Genomic DNA, 13,045 nt, shown 5'->3' on the forward strand with positions numbered 1-13,045 from the left:
TATGTTCGCATTTATTTTGTCATGACTGTACAGAATCTTACCAAAGCAGCATTTACTTCTTAGAAAAATTAAATCTAGATTGGAAAGATAAATTAAATTCATAATAGCAAAAACATGTTGTAGATATGTGGTTATACCAGTCAACCTTATTATTTCATAGAACAGCCCATGTTAGAAGGATCCCAGGAAGTCTGTATGCTATGGTCTGCAGTGAAATCAAATAATCTTGTAGAATTTTTCAGCAAATCTCTATACACTTCTTTCTTTCTGTACGTGTATACATGTACATGCATGCACACTGTATACACACAGAGTATTGTTCTATACAAGAAGAGTTGAAAAAGCAGTTAATTTGATTTTAGCTTATTATTCCATAATCTGAGATCTTTAAATTCAAGTATAAATTGTATTAAATGTATTACATATTGGTATTTTTCATGGACAAACTATTTTTATGAGGCTGAGGAAATATGCTCATTTAAGTTTGGAATGTATATAGTAATGGCTATTCAGATGCACAGCCCTGTTCTCCATCCTTATCAGCCACTTTTCTATGACTAGTTGGATTTATTTTTTGCATATGAAAAGTTGCAGGTCTTCTAGACTTGAATTCAAATTATTTTTCTATATTTTTGCTGTAGGAACCATCTGTCCATAACAAGAGCTATGACTAATAAATTACTTAGTCTTTATGTTCTGATTCTGTATTTCAGAAAACCTGTTTCTTCCAAATAATTAAAATCTTCTTTCTAAAATACTCTGTTGTTTGCTGCTTTGCAGTTCCTAACCTGTGCTCTTACTCAAATTGTATTTGCGTAGTGGAAGTGGTATCCATGGGAGGCTTTCAGCTGAGTTTGGACTGGACTAAGGCTTTTGCTTCCAGCTTTATTCTAATGCCACAGCCTTGCCGTGAGAACCACCTCCATGCTGAGCACATTTTACAGGAAGTTACTGTTTAACATTGTAAGGTGTCAGAATCCAAAGCTGGTGTCAAGTGACCTGTTGGCCCAAGTGTCAGAATCAGAAAGGTGTTAAAGGTCAGTAAGAGCAGGAGGACACTTAAGTAGCTTTAAAAGTTTACACCTAGGTGATTGTTCACTATTGCTTTTTACAATTTCCTCTGCCTAATTTCTGTTCTCTGACTGTACACTTCCTTAGTACTGACTGGATTATTCCCTTCTGGGGCCTTTGAAAAATAATCTCCAAGGGAAGAGTGAAGTGCATTCCCATATTTTAATTTTTCTTTATATGCATATACAGTGTCCCACATGTGAATATTGGTAAAACCTGATTTTAAAAGGCCAGTAACTCATTGTCATCTGCAAGAGTGGTGAAAGAAAAATAAACGTGTTGATAGACATTGGCTTTCTTAGCCCTGCAAGCACCACTATTATCCTAGTTAACTACCTATCACACTTTTAAGCTGAATGTTTTGGAGTAGATGGAACTGAAATTCCAGAATCTCTGTTGTGCATACCCATCAGATAGGTAGCTTTTCAAAATTTATCTGCTGCATCACAGTTTTTAATTATTTACAGTTTATCTACAGTTTCACTGTAACCTCACTCTTAAGAGATTTAATTATAAATTTTATGCAGATATTACACAGGAACTTCTTATCTACATCTAAGCTGTGAAATGTGTCTCTTCTTGTAATCCTTCCTAAAAAAAAGAAAATCTAACTTACCTGTAATAACATTTATTCCTTCCTTATAGCTTCTACATTTGATTTTTGCATTATTGAAAGTTACTTTATTCCTTAAGTCAGTTTCTCACAAGTGACCTTCTGCAGATAAATAAATAAAATCTGTAACATAAGTCATAACTCAGCACAACAGGACCATCTTGTGCTCTTCAGTACCAGCCAAGCTTTGATGTACTGGAGGCTCACTACAGACAGATCCAGGACTAACAGGTGAGAGATGGCATTTCTCTTTTCTCTGATGATATAGAGACATCTTTTTTGTTAAAGAGCTGTGTGTGGGTTTGGTAAGGCTGTAGAGAGGGCTGCTTGTGGGCATGCTGCAGTTTTAGCACACCAAGTTTTGTCTAGTGTCTGCACTGGTTTGGGAAGGTTATTCCAATGTACATTTTAACCCTATTTTGTGACTGCACTCTGGAACTGTGTCAGACTCTTCATCTTTCATTTCATGGGTGTCTCTATACTTGGAATTATATCTGCCCATTTCATGGTAGTCACAAGTAGCCAAAAGCTCTTGGGCTCATCTTCAACAAAACTGGTTTAATCTTCTCATTGCAGAGACAACTACGTGCAATTCTCCTTTTAAGGGACTTGTTGAGGGGCAGTAAAGGAATTTATGGCAGGACAAGGCTTCCCTTCCAGGCCAGTCCTCTTTTATATAAAAGTCCCCTCACTTGGCAAAGCAAATACAGCTGTTTGGCCTCACTCAAACACAAACATGGAATTCCCACTTCACTTAGTGCTCTTCCAGAAATGGAAACACATCTTAAGGAGGCAGTATTTTAAAGCAGGTTGAATCTATTTATCTTTTGTGTAAGATTAAATTCAGTGTAAGGTCAGAACCCAGCAAAATAAAGATCTGCATACACAGCTGGAAAACTAAAAAAGTGAAGGTAACTTAATGCAGTCAAGCTCTTTGGAAAACTTACATTAGTTAACCATGTTTGGGAAAAAAGAAAAGATAAAGAACCCTCCATTTAATGTGCTTGAAAAACGTCTCCTTTAAAGAAAACCTAATTATTCTGGAATTGGAATAACTTGCTGAACACTTCTTTTTTAACATGATCTCTGCTGTAATGATTTATAATTTCACAAAGATTTAAAGTAAGCCATTGTCACACCACTTGGCAGTGCATCTAGTTCCAGCCACCATGAAAGTTAATGCTATCCATCTATCATAAAATGCTTCAATATCACTCTTAGCAGTTAATCAAGAGTGATCAAGATTCTGTGATATAAAAAACATGCTGGAAGTGCCTACTTAGATAAGTTAAAAGGCCATGTTAGCACCTCATCCCATTGAAAATAAACAAATAAAATCAAGTCCTTCTTTCTTTACCTTCTTCACTACAGCCACTTTCTCATTTCATCTACTGAAATTCAAGGGGGTTGGTTTTTATTCATTTAACCACAAGCTAGTATGTCCACGACAAAGAGAAGACTCATTAATGCTGCTGTAATGCAAATGGCACAAATGTTACTTGAAAAATACTGTACTACCAAAATAATTAAGTAAACACTGAGGTAGTACAAACTCAAAGTCCTGTAGGAATGTTCTCAATGCTTTTTCTTGTGTGCCTTTTATTACTTAAATTATATTCTCTGATTCCATGTTTATAGAAGCTTTCAAATTCAAAAGTTGAAAGAAATCAGCTTTAGACAGCCTTGTAAAAATATTTTAAGGTGCATGGTAAAGTGCTCAGATATTGAATAAATAGTGAAGTAGAAATCACACAGAAGTATTAAAAACTGCTTTTCAGTCAGATTATTATGAAAAATAAATTTCACAAATTTAGTCTCAAATGATCAAAGAATACTAGAGTACATGATGTTAGTATCCTTCAATAATTTCTGCTTTGTCCTTTGTTCAGTGAAACTTTTTTTGTTGAGATAGGAAGAGCCTTGGGATTGTTGATCTCCAGGTTTATTTTTAAAGAAAAAACACCAGCTTAAATAATCTAAAGGTCAGCTGGTCTTCCATATACACACCAACAGCAGAAAATTATAGTGCTCTATACCTTTATAGTCACTACCGTTTATGGCAAAATGTCTCATGTTAATACAGAAAAATTTGGGGCTTTTTACTTGTGCAAATTATGTTTCAAGTCCTTATGGTTGGAAGCAAAACCTGAAAATGTGATGGCTTTAATGTTCTAGCAAATAAAACATTTAAAGAACCCTTCTGTAATTCTAATAGTCTCAGGAATTTTAAGAACTTGCTTTTTGGCAATGTTCTTAAAGACAGCTGTATTTACTGTGCTGGAGAAGCAAAAGTAGTCATAAAAACAGCAAAAAAAACCCGGCACCCAACTCTTAGCAAGCATACAAAACAAAGCCAGGTTTTGTTCACTGATTTAAACAGCTAAAAGGGCTCTTGAAAATCAACAATCCAAACTTGCCTTTCCTCTGCTGATAGAAACATACAGCAGCTCTTTGTTTCAGTATCATTCCTCAACATTTGCCCTGCTACAAGAATGTCTCCTCCAGCCTGCATGAGGGGAAGGAGGGAGGCTTTTTCTTTAAACCACGGCATTTTGACCTCAACTTCTGTGCTTTGCTGTAGTGCCCTCCTGATCTGAAAGGACCTGCAGAAGGACATGGAAGGCCAGGTGTAACTCAGACCCTGCAGCCCCAGAAAAGCCATCCCCTAGCAGTGTGACACAAAATGCCACAGCTGCAGCAGCCTCGCCCCAGTGGCAGATCACAGTACAGTATTGTGTGTCTGTAAATGGGTGTCTCTCCAGAGAGAGCAGCCTTGTTACTCACACAGCACACTTCTTCCCTTCCTGTGTTTCTGAATTTTCTCTCACTGCACAAGCACAGGTGATCCCTTGCATTGCCAGTAAGAGCAGAAATGGTGATTTACCCTCACCAGAAGTGCCAGTAAGTGCATTCAACTTCTGGTGCTCTCTGCAGCACACATATGTTGTACACTTGTGGCAAACTTCTATCTAATAAAAGCTACTTACTTTTCTTCCCTTTCTTCCTCCTTCCCCCTTTTAAAGGTAAAAACTGAGGTTCACTGTAGTTAAAATTGATAAAGAGGTTTTCTTTTATGCTGTGCAAGTACTTACGTTACAGTACAGCGCAACAAAATACAAATGGGAGTTACTGGAATGTTAAGCTGCATGTGCTTGAGTGATTTTTTAATCCATTTTTCTTCCTCCCTTACCAACATCTAAAAATACGTAGAAATAAAGCAGAAAACACATTTCAGTGCTCTTAAAACAATTTCTTCCTGTGCTTTTTATTATCTTTTTCAGCACAATTTTCTACCTCATCTTGAATAAAGAATCACATGAGATAATGACCTCTTCTTCAACCGTACAATGTAGAGCTGTCCAGTCTATCAGACTGAGTCAAACACTACCCCCTTTATCATTCTTAAGGGTAATACTTTCTGCTAATACAGCTGGTTCTTTCTTGTTTAGCACTGCAGGAATTTCAGCACAGTCCTGTTCACTTGTTTTACTGGATGCAGAAGGTGGTGGCTGAGATGGTGTCTCAAGAAAAGCAGAGTCCTTTTCACCTTCACTGCACGGTTGTTCACAGGCTTCCTACTCCCTGCAGCTGGAGTGGCATTTGGCTCAGTGGCCCATTGCCAGCATTCGGCCTTCCTCAGGGAGCCTGGGACTTGCTGGGCACTGCTGTGCACGTTGTGGAGTGGTTTGAGAAACTTCTTTGTGCAGCATCAGACTTTCACTATGGGGTCATATAAGAATTGCTGCAGAATGTGAAGCATTGCAAGCAGCTATCTTTTATGAAGATGAATTTTTGACTTTTATGTGGGTACTTGTTGAAGGACCTGAGAATTTAATTGGCTGGAGACCTACTTTACATGGTAAACAGCTTTCTACTTCGGTACAGTCAATTAATCATCTGTAAAACAAAGAACTTCAATTTAAAAAAATCAACCATATATGTAAATTGTTATTTTTCTAACATTATTACAAAACAGACCATCTGCAACAGCCTTTCACAAATAGGTTTACATGATACTGTAAGAAGCATAAATTAGTGCTCCCAACAGTTCATCACTACAATCAGGGCTGCCTTTCTGTGATTAGAACCATCAATCTCTTCTGCCTCTCTTAGATGACACATTAAAAATTGTAGCAGTGAAGTGGCTGTAGGCTGGCTCAGGTGACTGTGCCAGCAAAATGCTGCTTTTAGGTAACATGTGGAGAATGGAGGTGTAATCATAAATATCACCAGAAAACTGCAGAGAGGAAGTTCTAGAAATTCCTTTTAAAAGAATACATCTCCAAGTTATGAAAATCAGTTAACCTTTTAAAGTTTTCATTTAAATTTCTGGTTTAGCAGTCCATTTAACTAATACTGCTCTCAAGTTTTGCAAGTTACTCCTTGCCAGGCTGCTGAGAAATCTCACCAGCCTAAAAAAACCCCATAATCTTTTTTCTAGCGAGTTCAGTTGTGCAATTAAGAACTCTTTGACGTTTAATAAAAATGTAAATTAAAAAAACCCAGAGAAATCTCAACATGCATAGATATTTAAGGAACATGAAATTATAGAGGGGGAAAAAAAAGATGGCACTGTATTTGTTTATTAATTTTACACCACCTATGCAAATGAGTATACCTTTTATAAACTGGAGGCATATGGTGCAAACTGCCTCTCGGGGGCGTTCTTCCAGAGTCCGACATTCAGTCAGCTCCTGAGGCACTCTGCAGTAGCTGACACCTGCATTTCATAGCAGCACTGTACTGGTGAGCTGAGAAAACACAGCCATGCATATTTACACCTGACTAAATACATGAATACATGTATTTTATTATGCAGAATTTAGGCTCTCAACCTGCTGACCTGAGCATTGCTCCCAGCCAGCATGGTGCTTCATTCATGACAATTTCTGTCCCCTCTCTGGAACATCCCATAAAACATTTTCTTCCCTCCAAAGAGGCACCACTATTTTACAATGTTACGAAAGTTTATGCAGAGGTTTTTATTATACTTAGTTGGCAAATATTTTTTCTTCTTTTTATGTTAAAACGTAGTAATACTGAAATACAAAATTATTACTCTACCTCTCCCTTTCCAGGCATCAAAAGCATCCATCATCTTTTTCAGCTCAGCTACTGAGTAATAGCTCCAGATGTATTAGATGTTATTTCAGCTTCTCTAGGAATATTATTTTAAAGGTAACATTCAAGTGATTAGTTAGCTAAGTCCTTAGAAATGTACCTTGGTGAAATATAGAATTCTTTTTACTAAATCTTAACTATAAGGACTTAGCAGTAAATGTTTTATAAAGCATAAGGAAAATGTTACTCTGATTTTTTTATTCAAATAAGAGGTTCTAATCCTCCTGTGAATGCCTATTGCTAAAATTGGATATTCATGAAAGGATAGATGTTCATAGAAGAATAATTACAGAATTAATTATGTAAAACCTATTTTCCTAGAATATACAGTAGGAGAACAGATACCACATATGTTGCCGAATACCACTGGAATAAATATTAATGTTCCCAGCCTAAATTTAGGAAGATATGCATCCTAATTATAAAGATGATGAAGCATCAAGAGCTCTGTCTTCATCAAAAGATGCACAGTGACACTTCTGACACTGCGCTGTGAGAGTGACAAAGACCAACTGCTTCCAGTTGTAAGTACAGGTCTGCCAATAATTTCAAATTGCTGCCATGTAAATACATTAATAGTGCAGTACAGCTGTACACGTTCTTTAAAGAATTAAAGCCATTTCTTTTCATCTTTGCTTCTCAGTGTTCAGCTGTCATAGAAGGCTGAACAAAAGAAGTGCATAAATCCCAACCAACTTTGCAAATATTTCTGGAGGTTTTTCTGTATGGGGATTTATTCACTGTATTTAGTTTAAATATTAGAAAGTAATTTTAATTGTTGTTTTAATTGTATTTTAAAAATATTAAGTCAAGCACAATAAGAACTTAACAGCAACTGCATGCTAACAATCTTGTGTGTACTCTCTCAAATTCTTAACCTCCAAGTTTAGTTTTTATCTTGGTTATTTGTTTAATGTGGCCATTCTATTATCCAGCTTTGGGAGCTGGAAAGATGCCTTTCACAGATTTATAGTACAATAATGCTGCATTATGCTACATAGGATAATATTTAGGCATAGTTATAATATTTATTTATTCTCACTTCATAGTGCTTTCATGTTTGACAGTCACCTTACATTTGTACATGATTTTACCATGAATTTTCATTCCTAGCACCTTATTAATTGCATCAGTCCCATCTGCTCTTGTGGTATACACACCAATAATTTTACTTTCACAGCTTCCTCCAGAAGTGGAGATAGTGCAGGAAACTGTAGGCTTGGTGCAAACTAAATTGTAAGAATCACAGAAATCCAACAAATCCTAGAAAAAACATAAAACATATAGAATATTAATAAGAATGAAGTATTTTTAGTTGAATAAGCTTTTATATTTAAGTTTTCTTAACTCTACCAGTGAGCTCTTTTAAATAAATCAAGGATATAGTTTTTCTAGAATAACGTCTGCAGTTATTTCTTATCTGATGTTACCAGAGAATGTTGTGAAACTAAGAGGTTCAGAAAGGCAACAGAAATAGTTAAAGGCAAGGCAGCTCCTTAACATGCAGAGAAACAAAAAGGCCTGGAATTGTTTTACACTTTTTAAAAGGAAATGAGTAAGGGAGAACGTGAAATACAGAGACAACTTGCTAAGAGAACATAGATGACTGTCAGGAATAACACAGCCAGAGCTCGTAGTATGAGTTAATTTCCTGCCAGTTAATTAGAATTAGCTTTTAAGTTACAATACTCTAAAACCTTAGGATTTTAAATAATACACTAATTATCTTTTCTCCTTTCTCATTCTAATGAAATGTCAGAGTACATTTTGGCTTACAAGTTTTAGGAATAATTTGTAAAACTGAAAAAGAAACCCCATCCCAAACTACTTGAAGGGGTCAAATCTAATTTCAAGTAAGATTTGAAGCCAAATAGGAAACTAAATTTCCTTCCTACTACACAAGTTCTACAGCAGACTTGCATGTACAACACTCACATTTAAACTGTTGCTGTATTGCAATGATGGTAAAAGCTGGTGTCCTTAATTATACCGACTGCATTATCAACTCTAGGATTTCTTAACCTAAAACTCTGAATTTACTCATGATTTAGTGTGGTCACTAAGAAGTGCTAACTTGGACATTCTGTAATTTTAGTGTTTGATGCTAAAGAACGGCATGGGTTGGGGAGTTCAGCATCAAAAATTTTAATAAATGTCAGGACCTTTTTAAGCTCTATATTGGACCTTGAAGAGTGTATTTCCATTTCATTAGCCAAATGATCAGACAGACTGTATGGATAAGGGATTCCAAAATAATCTGCTTCCTCCTGCAGTGCAGTTCTAACTTTTTCATCTTCAGGAATCTGAATTTCTCCATTAAGATAATCCGAAAGATATTTAAACAGGTTTCCATCTTGATCAATTAGACATGCTCCTGAAAACATTAAGTTATTTAAAATACTTCACCAAATCATCGAGTACAGCCTTTTGTACAAAATTTCTGTGCTGGTTTTACTGAGGAGGAGTAAGTATACTGTCTTTATTCTTTTTAAATGGTCTTTTATTTTCCTGGAATATTTGTTATTTGAAGATAAAATTCTTAGTGCAGTAAACATTTCTTTGGAGTTTTAGTGAAATCACTTTTTACTCACTGTTGCAGGGATCTGTTCTATTTTGCTTCTAGACCATTTAAAAGAGTTAAAATCAGCATCAGTTCCCGTACACATCTAGTGAAACCTTCCCTGGATATTGTTCAAGTTATACTGTGTTTGTTTCTTTTTCTCTCCCTTGCCTGCAGAGCTCGAGGACCCCACAAAAGCCAACCAAACCATACAGTCTGTACAACAGGCTGTTCACTGCAACTGTGAAAGATGGTAGCAAAGTCCTGCTGTGTTATGCAAACTCCTTATGTTAAACATTTTGGGTATTTTCAACAGTTTTATGTATGCAACAAGGAATTACTATTCTTCATCCATCATCCCTTTTAACTGGATCTACTTTGGCAGGATTTCTAAGGCACAAACAAGTGTGAAATTTCACCCATGAATAGTTTTATTCAAACTTTTATATCAAGCCATGGTGGTGAAAAATGCAATTTTTACTGTTTGAAACAAAGATCAGACCCAAATCTCTATATGTAATGAACAGAGGGAATGAGATGCCTCTGGAGATTATAGGGGTTCACAGACAGACTCAAGATAAATGCCAAACACTCTGCCAACTTCAGTTTTATCTATTTTTGTATTCTTACTGAAGAAGTAGATTCCAAAGACACAGTGTGGACAGGGATATGGCACTGTAAAAATGTGTGTGTTTGCAAGCACAAATAGACTTGTGGAATTCAGATGAACTACCTGTACATATAAAGTCATGCATGCAGAATTGTTTTACAACCTCGAATTAGAAGCCAACTGATGCTTAGCAAACTGGGAAAAGATAGACTAAAAAATGCATAAATATATATAAAAGCATGTATTTGCCAAAGAGCTCCATGATCAGAATGTGGTATTTAGAGCTTCAATGTATTTACCTGATTCATGCACTTTCAGAGGAAAGCATCCACCAAACATGGGCACCAGCATGGAATCCTTTAAGTGGTGCAGAGACTCACGCCTGGCTGTGTATAAACAGCCTCGCACATCCTGTCAGAGAATGTCCTGGACATCTTCAACCTTGCCCTCTTCCACTGCATTTGCCAATGGTGATGTCATTACGAGCTATTCAAACCTAAACCAGATACAAATAGCAATCAAACTAATGCCAGCTACAGACTTAACATATCACATACAAGACCTAAGCAATAGCTCAGCTCTTGCACATCTGTAATAGGATACCACTTTAAAAACAGTTCTGGAGACCTAGTAAAGCAAATAGCCAAATATTCTGCACCTTTAGTGTAACAACCTATGACATTTTACTTTGCAAGGAAACACAAAGCTTACTCTTTTGAGACAAATGGGCAAGCAGAGTTACGTGGTGAGGATGTGTGACTAGAGCTCTGGAAGGATAACCTGGGAAATCCTGAGCATAGTTCACAGCACTAAAAATGCAGCTCTCTTTGAACGAACGACACCGAGGCTTCTTTAAAAACCGATCTTTAATTAGGGCAGCTTTTACTTCCCGGGCCGCTCGCTCGCCCCTCCCAGCCCCCGGGGCGCTGCTCCGCCCAGGAGCGGAAAGCGCCGCGCGCCCTCGGCCCGGAGCAGCGCTCAGGGCCCGGCCGGGCCGGCGGCCCGCGTCACCTAAGCGCTGCTGCTCCGCGAAATGGCAGTGCGTCGGGCCGGGCCGGGCCGGGGGAGCGGAGGGGCAGCCGGAGTGGCCCGGCCGCGCCATCCCCTCCCCGGAGTCCCTGCCGCGGGCCAGCCCGGTGCCAGGGCCCCCGGGGCTCGGCTGCCGCTGCTCCCGGCGCTGCTGGCAGGGGCTCCCTCAGGCGCCCTCCCGAGTGTGGCTGACCCACCTGCAGTCGGCTGCTCTGTGACGCACAAACCGTGCTTAATTTTTTTTAATTTTTTTTTTTATTATTATAAGTACGGGTTTACTCAGAGTGGGTTTGATTCTATTGCTGTTTCTATAGGTTCCATAGTAAGAATCTTAGAATGGTTTGGCTTGGAAGGGGACCTTGAAGATTATCTACTAACAGCGATTCCCCGCCTTGAACACGGGTGGGGCGTCCACAAGTTTCCTGGGCAACCTGCTCCAGTACCTCACCACCCTCACAGAAAAGAATGAACAGGTTAATATTAGCTATTTTTTCCTAACAGCTAATATAAACCTGTTCAATTTGAACATATTTCCTCTTGTCCTGGCACTACATACTCATATAAATACTATTGCTTATCTTTCCTGTAAGTTCCTTAAAGGTACTGGAAGGCTGCACTTAGGTCACCCCAAAGCCCTCTCTTCCCCATTCTGAACAAACCCAGTTCTCTCGTCTTTCCTCAAAAGAGAGATGCTCCATTTCTCTGATCTCTTGGTGGCCTCCTCTGCACTCACTCCACCAGGTCCCTGTCCCTCCTGTGCTGGCCCCAGAGCTGATGCAGGGTTCCAGGTGGGATCTCAGAGCAGAGGGGCAGAATCCCCTGCCTTGCCTTGCCCTGCTGCCCACGGGGCTTTGGATGCAGCCCAGGGCAGGTTTGGCTTTCTGGGCTGGGAGTGCCCATGGCTGGGTCATGGCCAGCCTGCCCTCCACCAGCTGCCCCCAAGCCCTCAGCAGGGCAGGTCTCGATCTGACAGCAGCTTGAGCTGACTCCTGTCATGGTGCTGCTGGGTTGATGGCAGAGGATCTCGAAGGTCTCTTCCAACCTTGATGATTCTGTGATTCAGTAAAGCAGGCAAGATGCCTGACCCTCATACAGTCATTTTAAAAAGACATTCAGAAAGTGTCCTATAAAATTCCTTGTCTGACATACAGTTATGTGGTCATCAAAATGCATGCAATAAACAATAGAAAGGTGAAAATAAGTTCTTGTTAAACATTCGTCTCAGCCTCATTAAAGAAAGTCTATATACATGAAAAATATTTCTAAAATGCAGCTGCATTTTCTTTAAAAATATTGCAACATTATGTCTAGTTCCCATTTAATTCTCCTTTATTTGCTTACAAAGTTTGTTTTTTGCCCAGTCATACAGTAAGAAACTATCCTTTTGGATACAACTGCCAAGTAAGTCCTAGGAGTGCAAAAACCAGCACCAAACTCTGGATTTGTGCAGACTTTCTGGAAGGTATGAGCTGGTTATGTGTTTAAAATATAAAATATACAATATATTATACAAAATATATAATATTTTATTTATCATATTTACTATATTATGAGATAACTAAATCCCAGATATTAACAGTGTACTTTTATTGATACCTGAAGTGCAGTAAAAATCCACTTACTTTACTGTATACTGCACATATAAGAAATGTGCCTACATTGTATTTAAAAAATTCACTCAGTTATATTTGCAATTCCTATTGATTTTCATCCTGTATTACCTTAATTTTTTACTCCTAATTTCCTTTTTGAGGTGTTTTGTCACCAATTTAAGGTATTTAAAACTTCAGCTACAGGCTCACTTGCAAAAGGGTCAGACCAAATGGTATGTAACACACAGCAGCTACAGTTCCAGCTGTGTCACTTGCTTTATTCTGGTCTGTTACTACATTTTTATTTTTGAGATTACCTAAATATTCATGGACTACCATGTTTTCAGTTAATATTTAGGACCATTAACTTTTAATTCAGACTTCAGTCAAATGAAGAACATTAGAGGAAAGAGGCAAATAAATCATATAAATCATCATCTGGTCCTAGT

General features: G+C 38.1%; 1 protein-coding gene across 1 annotated transcript; it reads right to left on the reverse strand.

The window, feature by feature from the left end:
* Positions 1-5,061: 5,061 nt before the first annotated feature.
* Positions 5,062-10,465, reverse strand: KCTD18 (potassium channel tetramerization domain containing 18). The gene is given in 8 exon segments (XM_064718432.1): positions 5,062-5,092; positions 5,471-5,581; positions 6,303-6,342; positions 6,345-6,404; positions 6,749-6,842; positions 7,877-8,068; positions 8,968-9,179; positions 10,275-10,465. Coding segments are annotated over 8 exon segments (921 nt in total). The 5' UTR covers positions 10,456-10,465.
* Positions 10,466-13,045: the final 2,580 nt, after the last annotated feature.

This window comes from Zonotrichia leucophrys, chromosome 7 (assembly GCF_028769735.1).
Source record: "Zonotrichia leucophrys gambelii isolate GWCS_2022_RI chromosome 7, RI_Zleu_2.0, whole genome shotgun sequence".
In the NCBI taxonomy this organism is placed as follows: domain Eukaryota; kingdom Metazoa; phylum Chordata; class Aves; order Passeriformes; family Passerellidae; genus Zonotrichia; species Zonotrichia leucophrys.